The 24,499-nt window shown below is 35.6% G+C and overlaps 1 protein-coding gene across 5 annotated transcripts in view; it reads right to left on the reverse strand.

Annotated features, from left to right (window-relative positions):
* The window catches only part of FZD3 (frizzled class receptor 3), a 71,682-nt gene that overhangs the window by 6,109 nt on the left and 41,074 nt on the right, over positions 1-24,499 (reverse strand). For all 5 annotated transcript variants that reach the window (XM_079139940.1, XM_079139942.1, XM_079139941.1 and 2 more), the window contains 2 exons: positions 5,252-5,400; positions 3,006-3,239 (listed from right to left, as the gene is read on the reverse strand). In XM_079139940.1, the coding sequence (XP_078996066.1) occupies positions 3,006-3,239; positions 5,252-5,400 (383 nt within the window). The remainder of the gene's footprint in view (positions 1-3,005; positions 3,240-5,251; positions 5,401-24,499) is intronic.

Here is a 24,499-nt window from a genome sequence, read left to right on the forward strand (position 1 = left end):
CTGGGGATGGAACCCACGGCCTTGTGCTTAGTCACTCTATTTCCTCTACTATAGCTCAATATGAACTTATCTTTTATAATTTATTCACCCTATTTATCTCCTCTACTATATTTTCATGGACCACTATAATCTTCCTCTTTCCTGAAGTTCTAAAAACATCTATCATCTCTAGCACTCACTGTTTAAACTATATCCTGGCCTGAGCTTTTATGTAATTGGTTCATTCGTGTATGTCCTACCTTTTCTATAGGATTCTACACTCCTACAATGTGGAAATCACACCTTATTTTTCTTTTATATATTCTTATACAGAATGCCACATGTACAGGAGTTGTACCATAAACAATCATTCATTGTTCATTGAAAAGGAAGAGATCAGTAATGTCAAAGTCAATGTTGAAGGTGGTAATTGATAAAACATAGCTGAAAGTTTCTGACTCCTTATTAGTATCTTAAATTTGGATCCCTGAATTACTGCAGAAACTTCCTAACCAGTTGTACTTACAATCCCCTTCTTTCTTATGCTGTTGCCAAATGTTTTTCTAAAACTCAAGTTCGATTTTTATCACCCCCAAGGCTCACAGTCCTATAATAGTTTTTCACTGCTGTTAGGGAAAATCTTAACTCCTCAGCACGGTTTCAGTTCCTGTAATTGCCGAACAAGCATCCTGTGCCCTGGCACCTAACCGCCTGCCTTCCTCCTTGCCTCTGAACATGCTTTTTTCTTGTCTTTCGTTCTCAATCGCCTCCTTAAAATTCTATTTGAAGCAGAAGTGCCACATCTTGGGAAGCTGTCTCAGACTTTCCATGATGAGGCAAATGGTTTTCTTCTCTGGGATTCCAAAGCACCCTGTACCTATTTTTATTATACCTATTAAAGTGTGCTGTAATTGATTATTTAGTTTCTGTCTTCCATCTTTGTGTCCCCAGCACTTAGAAGAATGCTTCTTATATAGGAGTGCTAAGTAGAAGGAAAGAAGTCAGAAAACAGAAGGGAATCTTTGAATGTGGTTAAGAAGTCACTGGTAACAGTAGAGGGTACCGTGCAGGTAGGTAAGGAGGAGAAAAAGACTAGCATTACAAGGGATGAAGGACAGAACAGATGGAAAGGAAATATTCAAAATATTCACTTTGGAAATGTGGCAAGGCAAAGACATAGAAATAGGTAAAGGAGAAGATATAGCTGGCACAGTGGTGTATGCCTGTAATCCCTGCTAGTCAGGAGGTTGAGGCAGGAGGATCATAGGACAGCCTGGGCAACTCAGCAAGATCTTTGACTCAGAATAAAATAAAAAGGGATGTAGTTCAGTGGTAGAGCACTTTTCCAGCAGGTGCAAGTCCCTAGGTTCCATCCCCAGTAGCACATGCACGCACGTGCCCCCACCCCTCCAACACAGAAGATGTATCAGAGGTGAAGAAAGACTGCTGCTTTTTAAAGCACAGGGTAGGGCTGGGGTTGTGGCTCAGTGGTAGAGTGCCTGCCCAGCATGTGTGGGGCACAGGGTTCAATTCTCAGCAACACATAAAAAAATAATAAAGATATCAGGTCCATCTACAGCTAAAATATAAATAAATAAATAAATAAAGCATGGGGTAGCTGATCAAATTAGAAGTCAAAAGAAAGTAAGTTGAAAGGAAAACCAAAAGGTCAAAAAGGAGAGTCATAGGGTCACATTCTACAGTGGGAGGACAGGGAGAAAACTAAGAGAAGGCTAGCCTGGGATCAACAGGATATAAAACAGTTGGAGACAGAGATGCTGTGACGTGAACAGAGAATGCTCCTGACTTAGGTTTCAGAATTTTCACTCTTTCACTTGCCCAAACAAGAAATCTTCAAAAAAGGAAAAAAATCTTTGACACATTTTCTGTTTCTAGCTGCTAATATTAATCTATCATCAAAGCCTATCATTTCTTCTTTCTACATATCTTTGAGGTCAACAAAAATTTTCTTCTCTTCCCCCTGCCACTACTCTCCTGTAAGCGGTTTTCAATTCTAGTGTCTCAAATTTAATAAGAAACCCACAGCCAGACTTCTCTCTCTTTTTTTTTTTCTTTTTTGAGAAAAAGGAAAAAGAAGTTTTATTGCCTTGCTAGCAAATGAGGAACACAGAGGACTCCTATCCCAGACTTCTCTTATACCAGAATTATCTCCCTCCTCCATGTTTCTACTATACCTAGTAAACAGGGGCTGACGAACTTTGACCTAATGGCCAGATATGACCCCCTCCAGATTTTGTAGATAAGGTTTTACTGGAATATGGTCACCCCCATTTCACTACATGTTGTCCATGGCTGCTTTCATGCTATGACAGCAGACTTGAATAGACAGATACTGTGTGACTCATAAAGTCTAAAATATTTTTATCTGGCTCTTTATGGAAAAAGCTTGTCAACCCCTGGATTCTACTATTGTACTTATATTTTCCTTTAATTGTTCATTTGTAATAATAATAGAGACAGATACCAGACCCCTACTGATTGTTCTAAGTAATTAGGTATGTTAGCTCACTTAACTTTTACATTACTTAAGAGAGATATTAATACTATTTCTCTTTTATAGATGAGGAAACTGAGGCTCATCAGTCCAGACCCAAGTTATTAACCACACCACTGACTACATTATTTTTCTAAATAGACTAGGAACTTAATAAGAACAAAGACCATGCTTAAGCCATTTCTGCATATCTGGAGCCTTAGCACAGTGCCACAGTAGTGTATTCCATAATTGTTTGCTAAATTTATCTTACTAACCTACCATTTTCACCTTGTCTTCTCCCTGTTCAATGCTCTACAAAGAATCTATATTGCTTAACTGTATCAGGACTAAATTCTAAAGTCCTTTGGTTGGCTTCATGTTTGACCATAATCTGGAATAACTCTACCTAGTAAATTTCAAGAAGTTTTAATAATGTTCAACTTCTGTTTCAGAATTGGCCACTCTTCTTCTTTAAGCTGTAGGACCCTAAATCAACATAGGGAACAAACTGAGCTACGACCACACCTACCTGCCATCGCGTGATCTGTGGAGGCTGCCGTGGTAGCTGCTTACTTTGCTGTGGACACTCCCTGCTTTGCTTCTTTGATCATCCACCATAGCCAGCTGGGTTGAGGAAGCATGTGTGGATGTTCCTTGAGTGGAAGTGCCCCTTGATTTTCTTATGATGGGTGTGTTCGGGTCCCTCAGGAGCGACTGAGCAAAGTCAGGTTCCTGGAGCACCTGCCTGCTCTCATTCACTATCCTAGACAATATAATAGTAAAATTAAGATTCAGACTGACATCCTTGTGGACCAAGAAACAATACCACAATGAAATACTAATGTTATCTTGAAATTAACTGCTCTCCAAATTAGGTCTTTAGGCTTCATTTAAGGTAACCTTGTTGACTGAGAGAAGATAAAACAAAAATCCATGTCAATCTGTTCCCTGAAGTGGTATGATGGAAAGAGAACTGTACTAGAAAAAGGAAATCAGGATTTTAGTTCCAACTCTATCAATAAATATGTGTTCTTATGTAAGCCACTAACCCTTCTTTCCTTCATTTTCCTCATTTATAAAATAAAGTTGTACAATTTCATAATTGCTAAAAGGTCTCTTTTAGCTAAAGAAATTTATGATTGTCACGACACCAAAATATTACAAAGGAATAATTATAAAATAGAAAAACTGTTTTCTTGCATGATTTATGGAAGTTGGGAGAGGCCTCATTATAAATAGATATAAGATGTTTTGAGGCTACAAGCTGATTTTGTGGAAGAAGCAATTTTCTAGTGCTATAATAAACATGGGTAGTCAAAATTAGGAAAAAATAATGAGAAATTAATTTTAGCAAACATACAATTTAGTCTCAGACAAATTAAAAGCTTAAGGGAAAAACTATGGGGATGAATTATTGTCATGAGCAAAGGTTTTCAAATGCAATGAAAGAATTAAAAGTAGATGTTTATGATGAGAAACAAAGCAATAATTCAATTAAAAGAGCTAATTAAATAGTTCTAAAGTCTGGTCTTGGTTTATGAAAGAAATGACTCCCAATGAGAATGAATTAAAGTTAAAATTAGATAAGCAATTTCATTAAAAAAATAAAACTCAACATGTAAAGACTGGATCATATATTGAGTAAGTACTTGAGAAAGTATTTTCTAAGTTCTCAAACTACCAAAGGATTGTTGTTTTGCTTTTTTGTTTTTAGTTATAGGGTAGAAAAGCTGATAGGAGACTAATATTTGTTGAGTATTTTATATACATTCTCCTTTGATCCTCTTAATAGTATTCTTGATTTATTAAAAACAAAAAACCACAAAACTAAAAAAGTACAAACAGATGAGGAACATAAGACTATCTACTGCCACCACTCAAAATTAACTGTTTCAATAGTTTCAGACTGCAATTAGACAAAACAAATAAATTGAGGTTATAAACTTTAACATGTGCTAAATTAGAATGTAATATCAGTCCATCTCTCTATATCACCTTCTGTATACTTGGAGGAACAATGGACAATTGCAAGTGGAAGTTCAATTTATCCTTTTTTTTTTTTTTTTTTGGTTTGCATTACTGGGTATTGTACCTAGTTCTGGAATATGCTAGCCAAGTTCTCTACTACTGAGCCATACCCCAGTCCCTCAATTTATCTCTTAACATTACATACCTGTGTGACTTTGGCTAGGCACTTAACCTCTCTGTGTCTTAGTTTTTTCTCATCTGTAAAACAGAGATGATACATTCCAATCCTCTCAGGAATATAAAGAGTATCAAGTAAAAAAATGTATAGAAAATAATTAATTTGATTTCAATTTTTTTTAATTTCAATTTTAAGAAAATTATAATTTGGATTTGTTTTCATAAAGATTAGCCTTCCTTCAGATATTCTGAATTGGTATAGAAATAGATCTCTGGCATGGTTATAATTGGCTATCTTCTCAAAATCAGTTTTTAGGGGCTAGAGTTGTAGCTCAGTGGTAGTGTGCTTGCCCAGCATGTGTGAGGCACTAGGTTAGATTCTTGGCACCACATATAAATAAATAAATAAATAAACTGAAGGTCCACTGACAACTGAAAAAAAAATTCTTAAAAAACCAATAATGGTTTTTAGTTAAGACATGCTAATGTGCCAATCATAACTGGTGGCTGCTGACAAAGTTACAATCTTGTTTGAATACTTCTCCAAATATAAACTGCTTTAAGATAAGCAAGACAAAAAACTTACATAAACGTGAGGTTTATGAACACTGTGAGAATTTATTAACTTACTCTTTTTTCCTACGACCATGAAAAAAACTGGCCCATTCGAAGCATGTCTTTTTGCTTCCAACCCAAAAAATAGAGGGAATACCAACTATGAGAGCCATCAGGTATTTCATCAGGAAGAGAATCAGGTCTGGACGGCTCATCTGAGTAACCTAAAATAAAGGCAGAGAAAACACCTCAAATATGCAGAAGAAACTTTTCTTTAAAGGTCATAGACATTTTAAAATAAGCAACAATAAAACAATTCTACAAATTTGATATTTTCATTTAAGTTTCTGTAGGTAATTTTTTTGTTTTATGGAAAAATACCCTTGAAAATCTGACAATAAACTTACATTCTATGTATTGATCCCTACATCTTTTTTTTCACCAGAGCTTCACATTTAATCCCCATAAACCACTCCATAGTATCGCCACAAGACCTGTTTTTCTTATTGGTTGACATTAAATATCTGCTAAAGAACAAGTTTGCTGCCTGGAGTGGGGCACATGCCTGTAATCTCAGCTACTCAGAGGCTGAGGGAGGAAGATCCCAAGTTTGAGGCCAGCCTCAGGAGCTGTTTAATGTGAGATCCTGTCTCAAAATAAAAAAGGGTTGGGGATGTAGCTCAGTGGTAGAATGCCCCTGAGTTCAATCCCCAGTACCACAAAAACGAAAAAAGAAAAAGACAGACTTTACTAACTTAGAAAATAAACCATGAACAGAAATAGGTTCCAATAATACCTATTTTTTCTTGGTCTATTTTGTAATTAGTAAAGAATCAAACCCCCTTATTTATTAATTCTGTTCATATCTTTAATATACCCTTCCTTCTCCCTACTTATGTGTACTTATGTGCAGGCTGTTTTCAAACTTCCTCTTTAACATTTTGAGTTATTAGAAGTACATGTTCTAGTTTCTAGTTGGATGAGGTTTTTTAACTTTCATTTTATTGCTTGTTCTGTTTAATTACTGTGGTCGGAGAGTATGTTATGTATGTTTCCCTAAATTTTGGAGATTTTTTGTCATTTAGGACAAAATTTTTTAAAGTATTTCTTTTGTGCTCTAAATTATTGCAGAATCTCTATTGTTGGATAAAAATTTTAGATCATATTTATTAGTTGTCTTGTTCAAATCTTTTATATTATTGATGAATTTTCTAACTGTTTGCCTATCAGTTTTATTTTTTTGCAGTGCTGGGAATCAAATCCATGGCCCAGTGCATGCTAGCAAGGGCTCTACCAAAGAGCTACACCCCCAGTTCCTTCCAGTTTTAGCAGAAATATGCTGAAATCCCTCATGAGACTGTGAACTTGTTGGTTCTATTATTCCTGTTAATTTTCACTTTCAATTCCATGATAGGTGTTAAGTTCCAGATTGCTCCAACTTCTCACTTTACTTCTTTCTTTTTAAAATTTTTTTAGTTGTTGATGGTTCTTTATTTTATACATTTATTTGTATGCAGTGCTGAGAATTGAACCCAGTGACACACACACACATGTGCTCTACCACTGAGCCACAACCCTAGCCCCTCACTTTACTTCTTTAATGCTCTTTACCTTAAACTACATTTTTAACATTAACATTGCCACAGCTTTTTTTCTTCCTTGTTTTTACATGTTTTCAAGGACTGCCCCCACCATTTACCAATATATTTCTTTAAATCTGTTTGAGTTAGTTGTGCCTTTTTAAAAGCAGTCTGTATTTTATCCCCCCTAAAACTCTTTTACTCTCAGAGTCTGGAACAGTGCCTAGAACATAGTAGATATTCAATACATTTAATATATTAGTATATGGTTTTATTAGGGAAAAATAGTTAAAAATTATTCAGCATCTCCATCTTCTTTTCTTCATAGGACAGTGCTCCTATCTGTAGTTACTTATCATCCTTATTATTTTCCAGGTATTTCAGAGTTGCTAATTAACTTTGCCAAAAAGTATACTCACTCCTATCTTTGGGTTCCCTTTTCTTCTTCCTAAAAAGATGCCCTAGATGCCCTTTCAAATAAGTTATGTCAGAGATAATTTTAAAGTCTTTATCTGAAAATATCTTTATTTTGCCGTTAATATTTTCCCCCCTAATCTTGAATGGTGGTTTAATGGAGTGAAGTTATCAACTCAGCATTTTAAAGTTCATTTTAAAGCTCCTGTTGTCAGAGAGAGTCTAATTCATACCCTTCTGGAAATTTATTTTTTTCTCTCTGGTAGCCTTTAAGTTTCTCTTCTGTTTTTGTTTTATAGTTGCACTGAATGTTTCTCTTTGTATTTGACTTTTATTTATCCTGTTTAGTATTCATATTGTACCTTTTTTTAATTTATTTTTTTAGTTGTCAACAGACATTTATTTATATGTGGTGCTAAGAATCAAACCCAGTACCTCACATGTGCTACCACTGAGCTATGACCCCAGCCCCAGATTGTACTCTTAATCTGAGGACACAAGTTTTCAGTTCTGGAAAATTCTTAGTCATTAGCTCTTTGATTATTGCTTCTTAGTTGTTCTTAAGAGTCTCTTCTGGACTCCTACTAAATGTATACTCAAGTCTCTTAATCTTAATGTTTCCTAATTGCACAATTATTTTTGAATATTTTCTGTCCCTCTGTATTCTGCATATTGGGTAAACTCTGGAACAATGTCCTACTTCGGTAACTCCTTCTTCAACATGTCTACTTTAGTTTTCATTCTGATTTAATTTCCTTAAGTTTATATTTCGTTTCTAAGATGAGTAGCCAGTTCTTATACTTAGCTGTCTATTCTGATTTCATTTCTCACTCATAATTTCTTCTTTTAAAACAATTTATCTTTTGAAGAATCTTGAATATAATTATTTTTTAAGTTTTTAATAAAATCAGCCTATTATTTCATCTGAGAGTGAATGAATTTTCTGATTGTTGACTTTGTTGAATGCCTTTTTAGGTTTAGCTTTTTCCTTTTTTAAATAATGCTTTGGAATTTTAGTTTGCAGATTTTTTTGGGGGGGAGGGGTACAAGGGGTTAAACCCAGGGGTGCCTAAACACTGAGCTACATCCCCAGCCCATTTTATTTTTTTTTTGTTTGTTTTTTTGTGGTGCTGGGGATTTGAACCCAGGGCTTTGTGCTTGCGAGGCAAGCACTCTACCAACTGAGCCATATCCCCAGCCCACCCATTTTATTTTTTGAGACAGGGTCTTACTAAGTTGCTGAGGCTGTCTTGGAACTTTCTATCCTCCTGCCTCAACCTCCCAAGAAACGGGATTACAGGTGTACCTGGTCTAGTTTGCAGAAAAGTCTGTTTTATATAAACCATGACCTTGGGGAACTTTCTATTCAACCCTCCTTTTAGGAGCAGGGCAGCACAACTTGAAATTCCTACTTTTAACTATTGAGCCTAGCTAAGGTCTCCTGACTTCTATGTGACATTTTAGCTTCCCAATACCATGTAGAAACTGAATTCCCAATCACCTCCAGCCATTTCCAGACCTCAAGTCCTGTAGGCCCATGTTTTCATTTCTAGTTGTGATTTTGCATTTCTATTCTACAAAGTTTATGTTGTCTTCTAGACTACATCAAAAATTTTCTTATTATGTTTTTATCTTTTACTGGCACAGAACTAGTTGGCCTGGTTCAAAACACAGAACTTAAATCACAATCATGTCCTGAAATTAAGGTATAATTCTTTTATGTTTTTACATAAAAATTATCCAGTAAATACTACTACTTTAAGAATAACACTGAGTTCCATGGAGTGAGTTTTGATAAGCACTCCCACCACACTGATAGATGAAAATAAAAATTAAAGCCACAAAATAGTTAAGAACTACAATTAAGAAGTAGATGAAAGACACTAAAGCCGATCACAGATTCCTTGTTAACAAATAAAATGGCTTCGTGTTGGTACACTTTTACCAATACTGCTATATAGCATCAGTTATCAATGACCACCTTATATTCTACAAATATTTCATCTCAATCAGACATGTCGTTTTCTTCTTGGCCTCCTCTTCCTGCTGTCTTTCTTCTATCCTTTTCTACCCTATGGCCCTCTTAAAGTCACTCATCTCTTCTCTCTCTATTCAATCAATGCTCTCAAGTAATCACTCAGAAGTCATCTAGTCCTGCTTTTATCTAAGAAATGAATTTGTTTTCAACATAGTTTTGTACTATGAATGCAATTAATAGAGCAGTACTGATAAAATACAAGGTTGTTTTGTCCATATTCAAATATCTCTATTCTGCCTAGTTTATTCTGCAGGGTTATAAAGAATAAGGCTACAGCTAACTAAAGCCAATTCAATAAGATATGACATCATGCCAGAAACAAATCTAAGAAAGTAGTATGAAGTACTGGGAACAAAAAGAACAAGAACTAGCCAGAAATATCTAAGAGAATCAACTGAAAAACTAATAGAAATAATCAAAGGGTCCAGTAAGTAAGCTGGACAAGTTCAGTGTAAAAAAAATCGGATGTTTTCTTACATATCATCAAAAACCAGGTAAGAAACATAGTAATGAAAACAATTTCCTTTAAAGTATCAAAAAACTGTAAGACCCTAGGAATAAACCGAACAAGAAATTAAAAGAAAACAAAATTCTACTAAAGGGCAAAGAGAAAATATAAATGGAGAAATATTTCACGTCTACACAAAAATGTATTCAATTATCTTCCAAAGTAATCCTACACAATTAATACAATCCCAGAAGATCACTAGGATTTTTCACAGAACTCGGAAAGTTAAGTATAGAGTAAAACATGGCATTTCAAATATGGGAAAAAGATAGATTGTTTAATACATGATATTGGAAAGGCTGGCAATCCAATTCACTCAGAAACAAAATAATCTGGATGCCACTTCAACAATAAAAAAAACTAGAGAGAAATACATAATAAAAGCATGAAAAAAATAGAGCATTTTTATAATGGGGCGATGGCTAAAAAGGCTTTTTTAAAAATGTAATATGAAAATAAAAAGTCATAAAAGGAAAAACAGCTTTGACTACTAATAATTTAAACCTTCTACAGAACAAGAAATCATAAGTTGAATTAATAGACTAGTGACTAACTAGGAACATTAACTGTATTATCAATCAATAAAGCGAAATTAAGGAAAAGAAAATGAAGGATTAGTGAGGATAAAAGAATTACAAGAAAAAAAAAAAAGAAGCACTAATCAGTAAATCCAATGTTATTACCTAAAAATAAATCGACCATTCTCTAGTCTGATCAAAACAACAAAGAGTAGAAAAAAACCAATAGAATAAAGTAAAGCTATTATAAATTACAAACAAGGTGGCTAGGTACAAAATACAATGCAAAAATAATTCTAGTATATATATAAATAAAAACTAGTCATGTAAGAAAGAAAAGTCTCCATTCACCATTGTTATAGGCTGAACTGTTTCTCCCACTTAAATTCAAATGCTAAAGCCTTAACTGCCCAATGCCCAGGATGGCACTGTGTTAGGAAATAAGACCTTTAAAGAGGTAATGAAAGTTGAAGGAGGTCCATCTCCTGACTAATGTCTTATAAGGAGAGGAAGTTTAGGCACAGTGCATAGATCAAGGATGTGTATAGACACACACAGAAGAGACCATGTGAGAATGAGGCCGAGGGGCCTCATCTGCAAGGCAAGGAGAGGGGCTTCAGAGGAAACCAACCCTGTCGGCACCTTGATTTTGGACTCTAAGTTCCCAAAATTGTGAGAAAATAAATATCTGTTGTTTAAGTTACCCAGTCTGTGGTATCTTGTCACGGTAGACCTAGCAAATGATTACAACCTAGCGAGAAGAGAGACAAAAACAAAAAACATAACAATAAAAATCTAGGAATAAATTTAATAAGAAAAATGAGGGGGCTGGGGACATAGCTCAGTTGGTAGAGTGCTTGCCTCGCATGCACTAGGCCCAAGTGCTGGTTCAATCCCCAGCACCGCAAAAGAAAAAAAGAAAAAAAAGAAAAATGAGGAATTTATTTGAAGATGCTTTAAACACACTACCCTTAAAATGGGTCAAAATTGGCTAAAAAGGATCACTTATCAAAATGTTGATTTCCTTGATTTAGTAATTAAAAAAAAATTGGAGGGTGGGACACCAGGGACTGAACCCAGGGGCACTTAACCACTCAGCCTCATCCCCAAGTCCTTTAATTTTAATTTTTTAAAAAATATTTTGTGGGACTGGGGAGATAGCTCATTCGGTAGAGTGCCTGCTTTGTAAGCACAAGGCCCTGGGTTCGATTCCCAGCACCCAAAAAAAAAAAAAAAAAGAAAAAAAAAATATTTTGTTTTAGTTGTATGTGGTGCTGAGGATTGAACCCAGGGCCTCACACATACTAGGTGAGCGCTCTACCACTGAGCCAAGCCCAGACTCATCCCCAGTCCTTTTTAAAACAATTTTTTTTTTTTTTCTGTTTTTTGAGACAGCTAAGTTGCTGAGGCTGGCTTTGAACTTGTGAGCCTCCTGCCTTAGCCTCCTGAGTCACTGGGATCACACAAGTGACACCACGTGTAGCTTAGTAATTAAAATCTAATATACTTTCAATATTCCAATGAAAATACCAACAGAGTTATCTGGGAATTAGAGAATTCTAAAGTTCACATGGAAAAACAAATAAGAATAATCAGGAAACTCCTGAAAAAGAAGAGAAATATATCCTTGAGCTATAATAATTATAATTGTGTAATTGTGTAATACCGGGACACAGTTTTTATATTTAATATAAATGATATTTCAAACCATTCAGAAAAAAAAACTATTCATTCAATAAATGGATTCTAGATGGACACCTAGAAATAGAGCTGAAGTTGTATCATATTTCGCACCTGTATGAATTGCTAGTGATCAAAAATTCAAATGTAAAAAAATTCACACAGTGGGAATGGTGGCACACAGCTGTAATCCCAGCTATTTGGAAGGCTAAAGCAGGAGGATTATAAATTTGAAGTCAGTGTGGACAACTTATCGAGACCTTGTCTCAAAAGAAATAAAGTTGGAGGTGTAGCTCAGTGGTACAGCACATGCCTAGCTTGTGTGAGGTCCCAGTTAAGGGTTCCATCCCCAGTTCTGCAAGAGGAAGAGAGAGGGAGGGAAGGAATCATAAAGTTCCAGGTGAAAGCTTTTATACTCTTGGTGTGGGGATACTTTTTAATAATGACACAAAATTAGAAGACATCAAAGTAAAGAAAGAAGTGTGACTACATAAAACCCCACATTTCTGCAATGCCATAACTTTCATAATATGGCCAAAGACAATAAAAAAGTTGGCATGAAATTGTTGCAAATTACATGGCAGAAAAAAGCACTGATTTTGTTATAAAAACCTCTTCACTTTAAGTCCACAACATAAAGAAATAGACAAAAGACACAGACAGTTTACAAAAAACAAAATACAAAGAGGTCAGGTTCATGGTTAAATCACATAATGCTTCTTTCTTGCGGGGTGGGAGGTGCTAGAAATCAACCCCAGGACCCTGTGCATGCTAGGCAAGTACTCTACCAGACCTTTTTATTATTAACTTTGAGATAGGATCCCAATAAATTGGCCAGGCTGGCCTGAAAACCTGCAATCTTCTTGCCTCAGCTTCCTGAGTTGCTGGGATTACAGGTGTGTGCCACGGCAATCAGTCTCAGTTGCCTTTTAAAAGAGTCTGCATGATTGGCATCCAAACAGACATGAAGACCAATGGAACAGAACAGAAGACACAGAGGCAAACCCACATACTTGCAGCCATCTGACACTTGACAAAGGTGCTAAAAATATATTCTGGAGAAAAGACAGCCTTTTAAACAAATGGTGCTGGGAAAACTGCATAGCTACATATAGAAAAATGAAACCAGTTCCCTATTTCTCACTCTTCTGGAAAATCAAATCAAAGTGGATCAAAGACTTAGGAATTACATCAGAAACCACAACTGCTAGAAGAAAACAGTCAACACTCCATCCTATTGGTGCTGACACTGACTTCCTTAACAAGACCCTCAAAGCACAAGAAATAAAACCAAGAATCAATAAGTGGGCCAGAATATACAAAGAACTAAAAAAACTGAACACCAAAAAACAAACCACCAAATAATCCAATCAATAAATGGATAATATAACTAAACAGAAACTTCTCAAAAGAAACACAAATGGCCAAAAAATACATGAAAAAAATGTTCAACATCTCTAGCAATCAGTGAAATGCAAATCAAAACTACATTAAGATTTCATCTCACTCTAGTCAGGATGGCAATTATTGAGAACATAAACAATAATAAATGCTAGTGAGATTGTGAGGAAAAGGTACACATACATTGTTGGTGGGACTGCAGACTAGTACAACCACTTTGGAAAGCAGTATGCAGATTCCTCAAAAAACTAGGAATGGAACCACCATATGACCCAGCTATCCCATTCCTTGGTATTTATCCAAAAGAAAGAAAATCGGCATACTACAGAGATTACAGCCACCTCAATGTTTACAGAAGCACAATTCACAATAGCCAAATTATAGAATCAACCCAAATTCCTGTCAACAGATGAATGGATTAAGGAATTGTGGTAATATACACAATGAAGCCTTACTTAGCCTTACAGAAGAATGAAATAATGGTATTTGCTGGTAAATGGATGGAAATGGAGAACATCATGCTAAGTGAAACAAGTCAGACGCAGAACCTCAAAGACTGAATGTTTTCTTTCATATGTAGAAGCCAGAATAAAATAAAGGAAAGGAGGAGTGGGGACAAGACACACGGAAGATCAGGAGTGTAGAAGAAGGAGTTCAAAAGGGAGAGAAGAGGGATGGGAAAGGAAGAATTAATTATTTAAAAATCATGTGCATATTTCACCTTTATGTATAAGGCGAAAGAACCAATCAAAAATAGATAAGCAAAAGGAAGACCAGTAGAGTAGAGGAAGTTGAATGGGGTTGAGCTGGCGGGGCGGGGGGTGCCCAGGGGAACTGGGAGCTGAAATTGCATTTCATTTATGTATGATTTTGTCAGGATGAACCCCACTATTGTGTATAACTATAACACTCTTAAAAAAAAGTGCATGATGAGGGCTGGGGCTGGAATCGACTGAATGGAAGATGGAGCTGATACATAGACAAGATGTTTCTGCACTCAGATACCTGGCATCTCAGCTAGGATGGCTGGAGAAGGGAGCTGGCTGAGGTGATCTCTCAACCTCTCGCTCTCTACTTCCTTGTCTTCAGGCAGCCTTTCCACATAGCTCATGCATGGCTTAGGCTTCCACATATCTGTGACCTCATAGTAGTCTGAATTCTTACTGGAGGCTAACTTCTTTCAGAATGAGTATTACAGAACTTGGCAAAAACTTCATGGCTTCTTGTGACAGCCTCAGGGTCATGCAAAATCACTTCTGTGGTATTCTACTAATCAAAAGCAAGTCACAGGACCAGCCCAATTCAAAGAAAGAGACTACATAGAGCAAGAGGTATGGTTTACTGGCTGGAGTCTGGAGGTGCCTATCTCTGAGGCATAGCTACCAAAGGGAAACCAAAATGTTTAGAAAAATATATAGTAAAATGTAAATAATGGTTAAGTTGATGGGGGAGGCTTTTTCTCTTGAGCATGTTTTACAACTTTTAAAACAATTTTAAGACCATTTATCTATTTATAAATATGGTCTCACCACGTTGCCCAGTCTCATTTTGAACTCACAATTCACCTGCCTCAGCCTTCAAAGTAACTGGATCCCAGCATGCCTGGCTTGCATTCTTTAAAATGAAAAGACTATGTACATGTAATCAAAATTGACAAAACATTTAATCAGGAAAACTTTTAATGTATTAATGGAGTACCAAAAGTTTATAAAATACAATGTAAATCTGTCTTATGATAGTACCAATATATATCCTACAAATTAATTGCACCAAGAAACTATTAACAATTATATTAATATTTAATCTGCAATACAGAGAATATCATAAATATTTAAAGCAAGCTATACAAACAGATCAATGATCAACTTGATAGAAAACGACGAGTTATAAATGAATCAATACCTAGGACTTTTGTCTGCATCACACACACATGCATGCCTGCATTCTCCAATATGCATTCTCTGATATGGCATATTACTTCTTTTTTTCGTGGTACTGGGGATGGAACCCAGGGCCTCATGCCAGCTAGGCAAACACTCTACCAAATGAGCTACAGCCGCAGCTTTGGCATATTACTTCTTAAATGAAGACTTTCACATAGTATCAAAAAGGGAAAAAATCAATGTAATATAAAAAAATGGGTTGAGGAGTGAGGGGGATGTGTTGGGGAGTAATAGTAGTCAAATTATATGGTTATATTTTGTACACGTATGTAACAGCAAATCCCATCACTGTGTACAACAATACTGCATCAATAATAAAAATGCAGAAAGAGAAAAACAAAAGGGTTGAACCCAGCAAGGTACTTGGAACTATGCTTGATACCTCGAAAATGTATTCCATGACACTCTACTATCCAAAAGATACTAGCAGGTTATCTGTGACAAGACAGTATGTGGTAAAATTGAATACAAATATTACGATTCACCCCCTAGAAGAGATTATAGAGTAGAACATTAAAGGTCCAGAGAAGACCTTGAAGAAAGAGGACTGTGGCCTTTGGTGCTTTCCGAGTTGATAGACAAGGAATTGGAACAGGTACATTACAGGTTTTCTCTTAGTCTACTTAATCTGGACAAACTTTCTAGGATAATGGAGACTAGTTGTTATATCCAATTTCACTAAAAATGTTATTTTCCTTTTCCATGATTTAAAGTCACCATACTAATTAACATGCTCATTAACCATGGTCGTATACATCCTTTTGCTCACAAAAAAGTAGAGTACAGCAAGGGGAAGAAGGCAGACAGTTGAGAAGTATGCTTCAACCCCATTTATGAAAATTTAATGAATAGTCTCAAATAAGCGTTCATTGAAGAAAAGTTGTTTGGAAATGTAGAGTTGACTTACATAAATAATACGAAGAACAAGAAGATGGCCAAGAACTTAAAAATTGAAACTAGTAGAATTGCAAACAAAGAAGTACAGAGGAAGGTCTCATGGGATGTTCTAGAACTAGAAGTATTGTGGATATGACCTGGGTTAAACAATTTTTTGTAAAATAAGTGGTTTGGGGCTGCAGCTGTAACTCAGTGGCAGAGCACTTGCTTAGCATGTGTGAGGCACTGGGTTTGATTCCACCACCGCATATAAATAAATAAAATAAAGGTCCACTGACAACAAAAAATGCATATATTAAAAAAAAAATAATTGGTTTGACCTTATGACTTTGAGTTGACTGACCATCTGCAGTCTGAATCTCTTCTTAGAGATTTGGTATAAGCTTTTTGTCTTGTAGATGTAGAATCAAAGTCTAGGGAGATGAACTGATTTGCTCAAGGTCACACAGCTAATTAATTCAGTCACTTAGATACGGAGTGCCACTATGTCCTGTACAAGAGAGAGCAGTTGATGAGCCAGAAAATTTCCTGCCCTTGTTGAACTTACACTCCAGGGAGGGCTGAGGATGCAGTGTTGTCAATACGCAAGGAAGTAAAGAAAACAGCATTCCAGGTAGCAGTAAGAATTAAGTCATGGTAGGGGCCACCACTAGGGGTGCTGTGATGGGAAGGGGCATGCTATCTCAGATTCTAAGTCGTGGTCAGTTAAGATCTCTCCACCAACATGATATTAAGTAGGAATTTAGAGTATATTCTGGAGTGTGAGTATTCCAAGTAGAAGAAACAGCAGTGATTAATAATCCCAAGGGAGCAAATCTGTTGTCTCTGAAGAAAAATAAGGTGGCCAGTGCAGTACAAGCTGAGCACGGAAAGAAGAGAATGGTATGAGATTAAGTCAGAGAGCAGGAAGGGATTAAATGATATGGCTCTGCAGGCAATAGTAAGAAACATGGATTTTTATTCTAAGATTAAGTCAATGGGACGGTTCTGTTCAAAGGGGCAACAAGATCTCACTAATATTTTTAAAAGGTCATTTTGGTTACCATGTTGAAAATAAACTATAAAAGAACAAGAAAAGGAGCAAGACAAGAGTAAAAGCAAGATGAATCAGAAGGCCATTGTGGAATTACTGAATGGCTTGGACTAAGGAAGATGAAGAGGTAGAAAGCAGGTGATGGACTGAATATGAGGTATGAGAGAAAAGAGGGATCAAACATAGCTCCATATTTGAGTCTGAACAACTAGTGAATGATACCATTCGCTGAATGGGGAAGAAGTGGGATGAGATGCAGGCAGCAGGTGTAAGGAGAAAAATCAGGAGTTACATTTTAGACAAATTAGCTTGAAATGCCTTGTAGACTTTTAAATGGAAATATGATTTAGACAGATATTCTAGAGCTCAGAAACAAGACTGCACTAGATAGTCTAAAACATAGAGGACTGTATAAGATTATCCAGAAAGAAGCGGGCGAGTGGAAGGCAGGCGGGGGATGGATGCACATGGCTAGGTGAGAAATTCTCCTTTCTATCCTTTAGGGCCTTAAACTGCATAGTACGTCTTCTGTAAACTAACATTGCTCACATAAGAGTAATGCTTGAATTAAATGGAAGGAGTGCTAAAAGCAAAATCAGAAAGAACAAAAGCAACAACCAAAACTTTCAATTACATGGAAAAGCAAAACCTTTAGTATATAGGAAATTGAAGGCGAACAGGAATGTAGCATGGAACATTTGGTGTTATTTGATATAAGGATCTGGTTAAAGTCAAAATTCCAGGGAAGACATGTCAGCACCTGCCAATGGTAAGGACACGGTGAGAAAGCAATGTTCTGTGAACATTCCATGAGCACACTGTCAGAATGAGAGGGCCAAGATACTGTGGGTGGGGGAGCAATGGCCATGCTACTGCTGTAAAGAAAGCAGTCTGAGTGCCTGTCTAGCATGTGAGAGGCTCAGGTTGGACACCCAGCACCACCCCTACATCCCAGATACTCAGGAGGGTGAGACAGGAAGACTGCAAGTTCAAGGCCAGTCTCAGCAACTTGGTGAGATCCTGTCTCAAAATAAAAATAAAAAGGGCTGGGAATGTAGCTCAGAAGTAGTGTGTCCTAGGTTCAATTCCCTTGTAACTAAAGATAGAGGAGAATGTATTATATTATCTGGTTATAAATCACACACAGAACACAAAAATACTGAGATAGTTTATAAAACAGGATAAATACTAACTAACAGCCAAAAAGGCAAAGTCCATTAAATAAAAATATTTGAATAAAGGAAAATACAATATTCAGTTTTTATTTTATAATGAACTATATGTCTACAGGTTTCAAAATATTCACAAAATAAATCAGTTCCTTGTATATTAAAATGGACAAATGAGAAACATTATAAAAATATTCTTTGTTTTATACATATCCCTGAAAACGTTATATTCCTCCTGATGTCACAAAATACAATCTTAGTAACTGAGAAAACTCACCTGACATATTTCTCTGGTCTATCACCTGGGAAATGAAGAATTCCCAGCAAAGAAGAGACCTCAAAGTCTACCATAAGCTCCATCTCAATTACTGTCCTCCTCCCATAACAGCCCAGCTAGCTATAAACAGACTACAATCACTATCTTCTGAACAGCTGATCTCCATAACACCACCGATATAACTGCAGTATGATTTTATTCAACCATCATATGAAAAACATTGATCCACATTTGCTTTTTCCTATTTAGATCCATAATCCACCAAAGACCCTGGGGCTTACATTCTTTTTAATTAAACCAAAAAAATTACTCATGCTAAGGGAGGAAAAAAGCCTAGTATAAAAAGAAAACCACCTAAGGCATTTTTAGGGTTATTTGGTGGCCTAAGTTCAATTCTTGCTTCTAAGACCTTGGCTTTGAATCAGGTTGGCACAAGTTGTTAGCTTCTTTCCTTATCAAGTGGAATCTACACTTTACTAATGGAGACACATATTACATTAGGTTTGCTTTTCTTTTTAAAATAAATTCATTACAAAATATTGACATATCAAGCCCGTGGTCCTCTAAAACCCACACACAAAAAAATGAACTATTGATCAGACTCATGCAGAGTCCGTCATACAATGGATAAGTGTCAATTCCTGAATAGAGCCTTTTGATTCCAACTTTTCTGCATTTTTTTGCATGGTCACTGGGACTGAACCTTGTGCATGTTAGGCAAGCGTTCCACCACTGAGCTACATCCCCAGCCCTTTGTATTTTTTATTATGAGACAGGATCTTGCTAGGTTGCTCAGGTAGGCCTCAAACTCATAATCTTCCTGCCTCAGTCTCCTTAGTACCTGGAACTACAAGGCATGCAGCCATCAGCCTTTACTTTATTACACTTTGGAAAATCACCTGCTTGTTCTATCAGATATAAAAGCCTATTATAATGTGATAGTAATTAAGACAGTGTAGCACAGAGATAGAGAAACAGACTGTGGAAGAAAATAGCAAAATGAGTTTCACAGGTGGAACCTGGATAGATGTCAGAGGCAGCATTAGAAGTGGTGAAAGGATGGACTAATCAGTAAGTAGTGTTCACCTGATAGTTACATGTTTTTAAAATTGGCATCTTTCCTTATATCAGATATACAAATAAATTCTACAGATTGAGAACCTAAATCTAAAAGGCAAAATTTTTAAAACTGCTAAAAGAAAACACAGGAGAATGTTTTTATGTCCTTGGGTACATATTTCTTAAATAAGATACTTTTTAAATAATTTTTAAAAAAGATGAAAAATAATATATACATTAAAAATGTAAACTTCTGTTTATCAAAGGATAACACTGAAACATGAAAAGCTCAAGTAGATGACAGTCTGAAATGAATAAAACAATTATAACAGAATATATTTATATATTTGTGTGAATAGACAACCAATTCTCAGAAGAAATCTGAATAGCTAATAAACATAAGAAAAGAAGTTGACTCTCCCTAATCATCAAGGAATGCAAACTAAAGTAGCAATGATAATTGCCAATAAGACTGGCAAAATTAAAATACCAAGTGATGGTAACAACGTGGAACAATAAAAACTTTTTGTACTTTCATATGGGATTCTAAACTGGTACAACCACTCCAAAAACAATTAGCATCATAAAGCCAAATAGTCACACATCTTATAACTCACTAAATTCCATTTTTAGGTAAAAACTTCAGAGAAATTCACATGGATGTGTAAGAATATTCACAGCAGCATTTATACAAGAAACCACCTAAATACTTGTTAACAACAGAATAAATATATGAGTGTGATACAGTCATGCACCAAAACGCTGAACAGCAAGGAAAGCGATGAACACACATCACAACAGACAGATCCCACAAATGTGAGTGGCAAAGGCAAACTGCAGAAAATACAAGATCTAACACTATAAAATTTTAAAATAACTTAAACTAATATGTTATTTAGGAAGATGTATGTGAATAAATAAGTAAATACACAAAAATACCAAATTCTAGATGATAATAGTTTAAACAGGAGATGTGATGATGGAAGGGTATCCAAGGTGTTTTGTCAGTGTGTTATTTATTAGGTGGGCAGCAGATCTAGTAGCATTCAATGTACTAAATATACACACATATCTATCTGTGCATCAGAAACATTTATAATGCCTTTTAAAAAGAACAGAGAGAAGTAGGTCAAGTCTCCCAAAATTGTAACTGTTCCCCTTAGGCAAGCAGTGTTTTAAAGTAGCACTAAATAGGGTAAAATAAAGGGCTGGTGATTCCCTACTTCACTTATATTTATATCTGTCTTTCTTTTCTTCTCTACGCTTATCATCCTTCCATCCTTTGCATAACAATTTATTTGTGACGCTGAAAAAATAAGTAAAAGAAACTAAAATTTTAATTCCCATATTTTCCTTCAATCACCGGAATGAAATCGATACAAACCCCATTTCAAGTATTTTACAAATAACCTCATTTTCCCCCTAAATACAGACTACTGTCTTAAAAGAATTCTTTCTTATAAATTTAAAAGTGGCTGGTGGCAATGAAAATTGTTAAACAATTTAGATTCTAATTAACTTCACTAATGATCTGTATAACTCAACATCAACCTTTAAATTAAAAAATAAAATTTAAAGAACATATTTTATCCCATTATTCAAGGACACACAACCACCCAAGTGAGAGAGTACGTAGTAAAGAGATGCAAAATCAGTTTGATGAATAAAATGAAAGGAAATAAGGCAGAGCTTGGTTGATTCAGAAGGAATCTGGTGGGACAGAATCTAAGTGCTCTGAAAAGTAACCACAGAATATTATAATCTTAAAATTTATCATGACATCTGGATCTACTGTAACTGTTACTTATAGAAAACTCAAATTGGGTACAAAAAGGCTTAAAGTCAAAATTTATTCAAGAACTTAAAGATGAAAACAGGAATAATAGTTATCTCAATTCTCTTCTATCATTCTTTTGTTTTGTAGTATAATGAAATAGAAAATTTCTGTTCTTCGAAGTACTGAATGAGCAAAGGAATCATCTTGAACTTGAATCCAAATTATACCTGGGGTGGGAGTGATAATTGCTCTGATGTCACTTTAAGTCTTATAATGAGAGATAACTAGAAAATGGGAAAATGTACTATACACATGTACAATAATGGGTACAATAAGTGGGAAACAAATTAAACACTACAGAATTTATGTGCAATCTTGATGTGCATAAAGAATGCTCATCTAATCCTAAGCCAACATGATGAAGATTTGGGCCTAATTTGTCTTCTATTTGGTGCAGGGTCTCTGATGTAATTCCTAAGTCCTTGATCCATTTTGAATTGAGTTTTGTGCAGGGTGAGAGAGAGAGGTTTAATTTCATTTTACTGCATATGGATTTCCAGTTTTCCCAGCACCATTTGTTGAACACAAGACTCCCAAAGCACAAGAAATCAAAACAAGAATCAATAAATGGGTTGGATTCAAACTAAAAAGCTTTTTCTCAGCAAAGGATACAATCAATAATGGGAAAAGAGAGCCTACAGAGTGGGAGAAAATCTTTTCCACATGCACTTCAGACAGAGCACTAATCTCCAAAATTTATGAAGAACTTACAAAACTTTACACCAAAACTACAAAACCCCAATCAATAAAAGGGCAAAGGAACTGGACAGACACTTTACAGAAGATATACAGGCAATTAATAAATATATGAAAAAGTGTTCAACATCTCTAGTAGGGCTGGGGATATAGCTCAGTTGGTAGAGTGCTTGCCGTGCAAGCACAAGGCCCTGGGTTCAATCCCCAGCACCACAAACAAACAAACAAACAAACAAACAAAAAACCTCTAGTAATTAGAGAAATTCAAATTAAAACAACTCTAAGATTTCATCTTACTCCAATTAGAAAGGTTATTATCAAGAACACAAACAATAGTATAGTTGGCGTGGATGTGGGAGAAAAGGCACATTTTTACATTGCTGGTGGAGTTGCAAATTGGTGCAGCCACTCTGGAAAGCAGTGTGGTGATTCCTCAGAAAACTTGGAATGGAACCACCTTTTGACCCAATTATCCCACTCCTCAGTTTATACCCAAAGGACTTAAAATTAGCCTACTACAGTAACTCAGCCACATCAATGTTTATAGTAGCTCAATTCACAATAGCTAGATTGGAACCAAACTAGATGCCCTTCAACAGATGAATGGATAAAGAAACTGTGGTATATATACACAATGGAATATTATTCAGCTATAAAGAAGAATAATAATATTATGGCATTTGCAAATAAATGGATGGAACTGGAGAATATCATGCTAAATGAAATAAGCCAATTCCAAAAAAACAAAGGCTGAATGTTTTCCCTGATAAGTGGATGATGATATATAATGGGGGTCGGGGGTAAGACAGAAAAACGGAGGAACTTTAGATTACATAGAGGGAAATGGGAGGGAGGAGGGGGTATGAAAAATGGTGGAATGAGACAGTCATCATTACCCTATGTACACGTATGATTTCATGAATGGTATGAATTTACATCATGCACAACCATAGAAATAAAAGATGTACCCCTTTCGTGTACAACGAATCAAAATGTAGTCTGTAAAAATAAAAAAATAATTTAGAAAAATGCTAATCTAGGGTTGGGGCTGTAGCTCAGTGGTAGATGCTCGCCTAGAATGCAGGAGGTACTGGGTTTAATTTCCAACACCACCAAAAACAACAACAAAAACACTAAACACACACACAAAAAAACACTAATCTTTGTTCACAGTATAATGATTGCACAAATATGAAAATTATAACCTGACTTTCTTGGATTAAAAAATAAGCTTTTCCTCCAAAAGCAAAATCTCATGAAAGGGAAATCATATTAAAAAGTTTCATTCTCTCTTCCAAACATGAACCAAAGAATAATGATTTTAAAAAAGTAAAGATATTAGTTTGTTATTAAATATACAATACTTTGTTTCACCAAGCACTGCTATAACAGATCATATCCTAAGCTTCATAAAAACGATTTAGAGGCTAGACCATGTTCAGAAATGAGCTATTTAAAACTCAACATTATTCTGCAACCTCATGATTTACAAACTTAAAAAAAAGTGATTACATTTTATAATACCTAAAACAATAACTTTTCATTTTCAGAAAATTAGCACAACCCCACTTCTTAATTCCATGAATATCATATTTGCTTTTCAGAAAGCACACAAGGTTCTATCAATTATATTCACTTAAAAATATTTGTCTTTTCAATTAGTATTAAGCCATGGTTAGGAAAGCTCTCTGAACTTTTCATGAAGAATAGAACAGGCTGGGGATATAGCTCAGTTGGTAGAGTGCTTGCCTTGCATGCACAAGGCCCTAAATTCAATCCCTAGCACCACCAAAAAAAAGAGAGAGAGAGAGAGAGAGAGAGCGAGAGAGAGAGAGAGAGAGAGAGAGAGAGAGAGAGAGAGAACGAACATAGGAGTTGAGGATGTAGTTTAGTGGCAGAGGACATGGTTAGCAGATGTTGAGGCCCTGGGTTCAATGCCCAGCACCAAAACACAAACAAAACAAACAAAAAAGGTAAAACATGGTTAAATGGTTCTAATTTGTGTTTATAGGGTATCAAGCAAGAGTTACAACATTCAGCACCAAAATACATGGTAACTCTTCTTTTTGGGTCTTAATGTCATAAAAGAAATTTCATAAAAGAAAATTAATTTACACACTCCTACTGTGTGGTGCACTCATTAAGTTGTTTTTTTTTTTTTGATTCTCAGAACAATCTTATGGAAAAAGAAAATATGGAAAATTAATAAATGGGATTATCGATAGAAATTGAGAATATGTAAAATGAGGGTAGAAATAACTTCACTGTATATA

The sequence above is a fragment of the Sciurus vulgaris genome, assembly GCF_902686455.1.
Source record: "Sciurus vulgaris genome assembly, chromosome: 5".
NCBI lineage: Eukaryota > Metazoa > Chordata > Mammalia > Rodentia > Sciuridae > Sciurus > Sciurus vulgaris.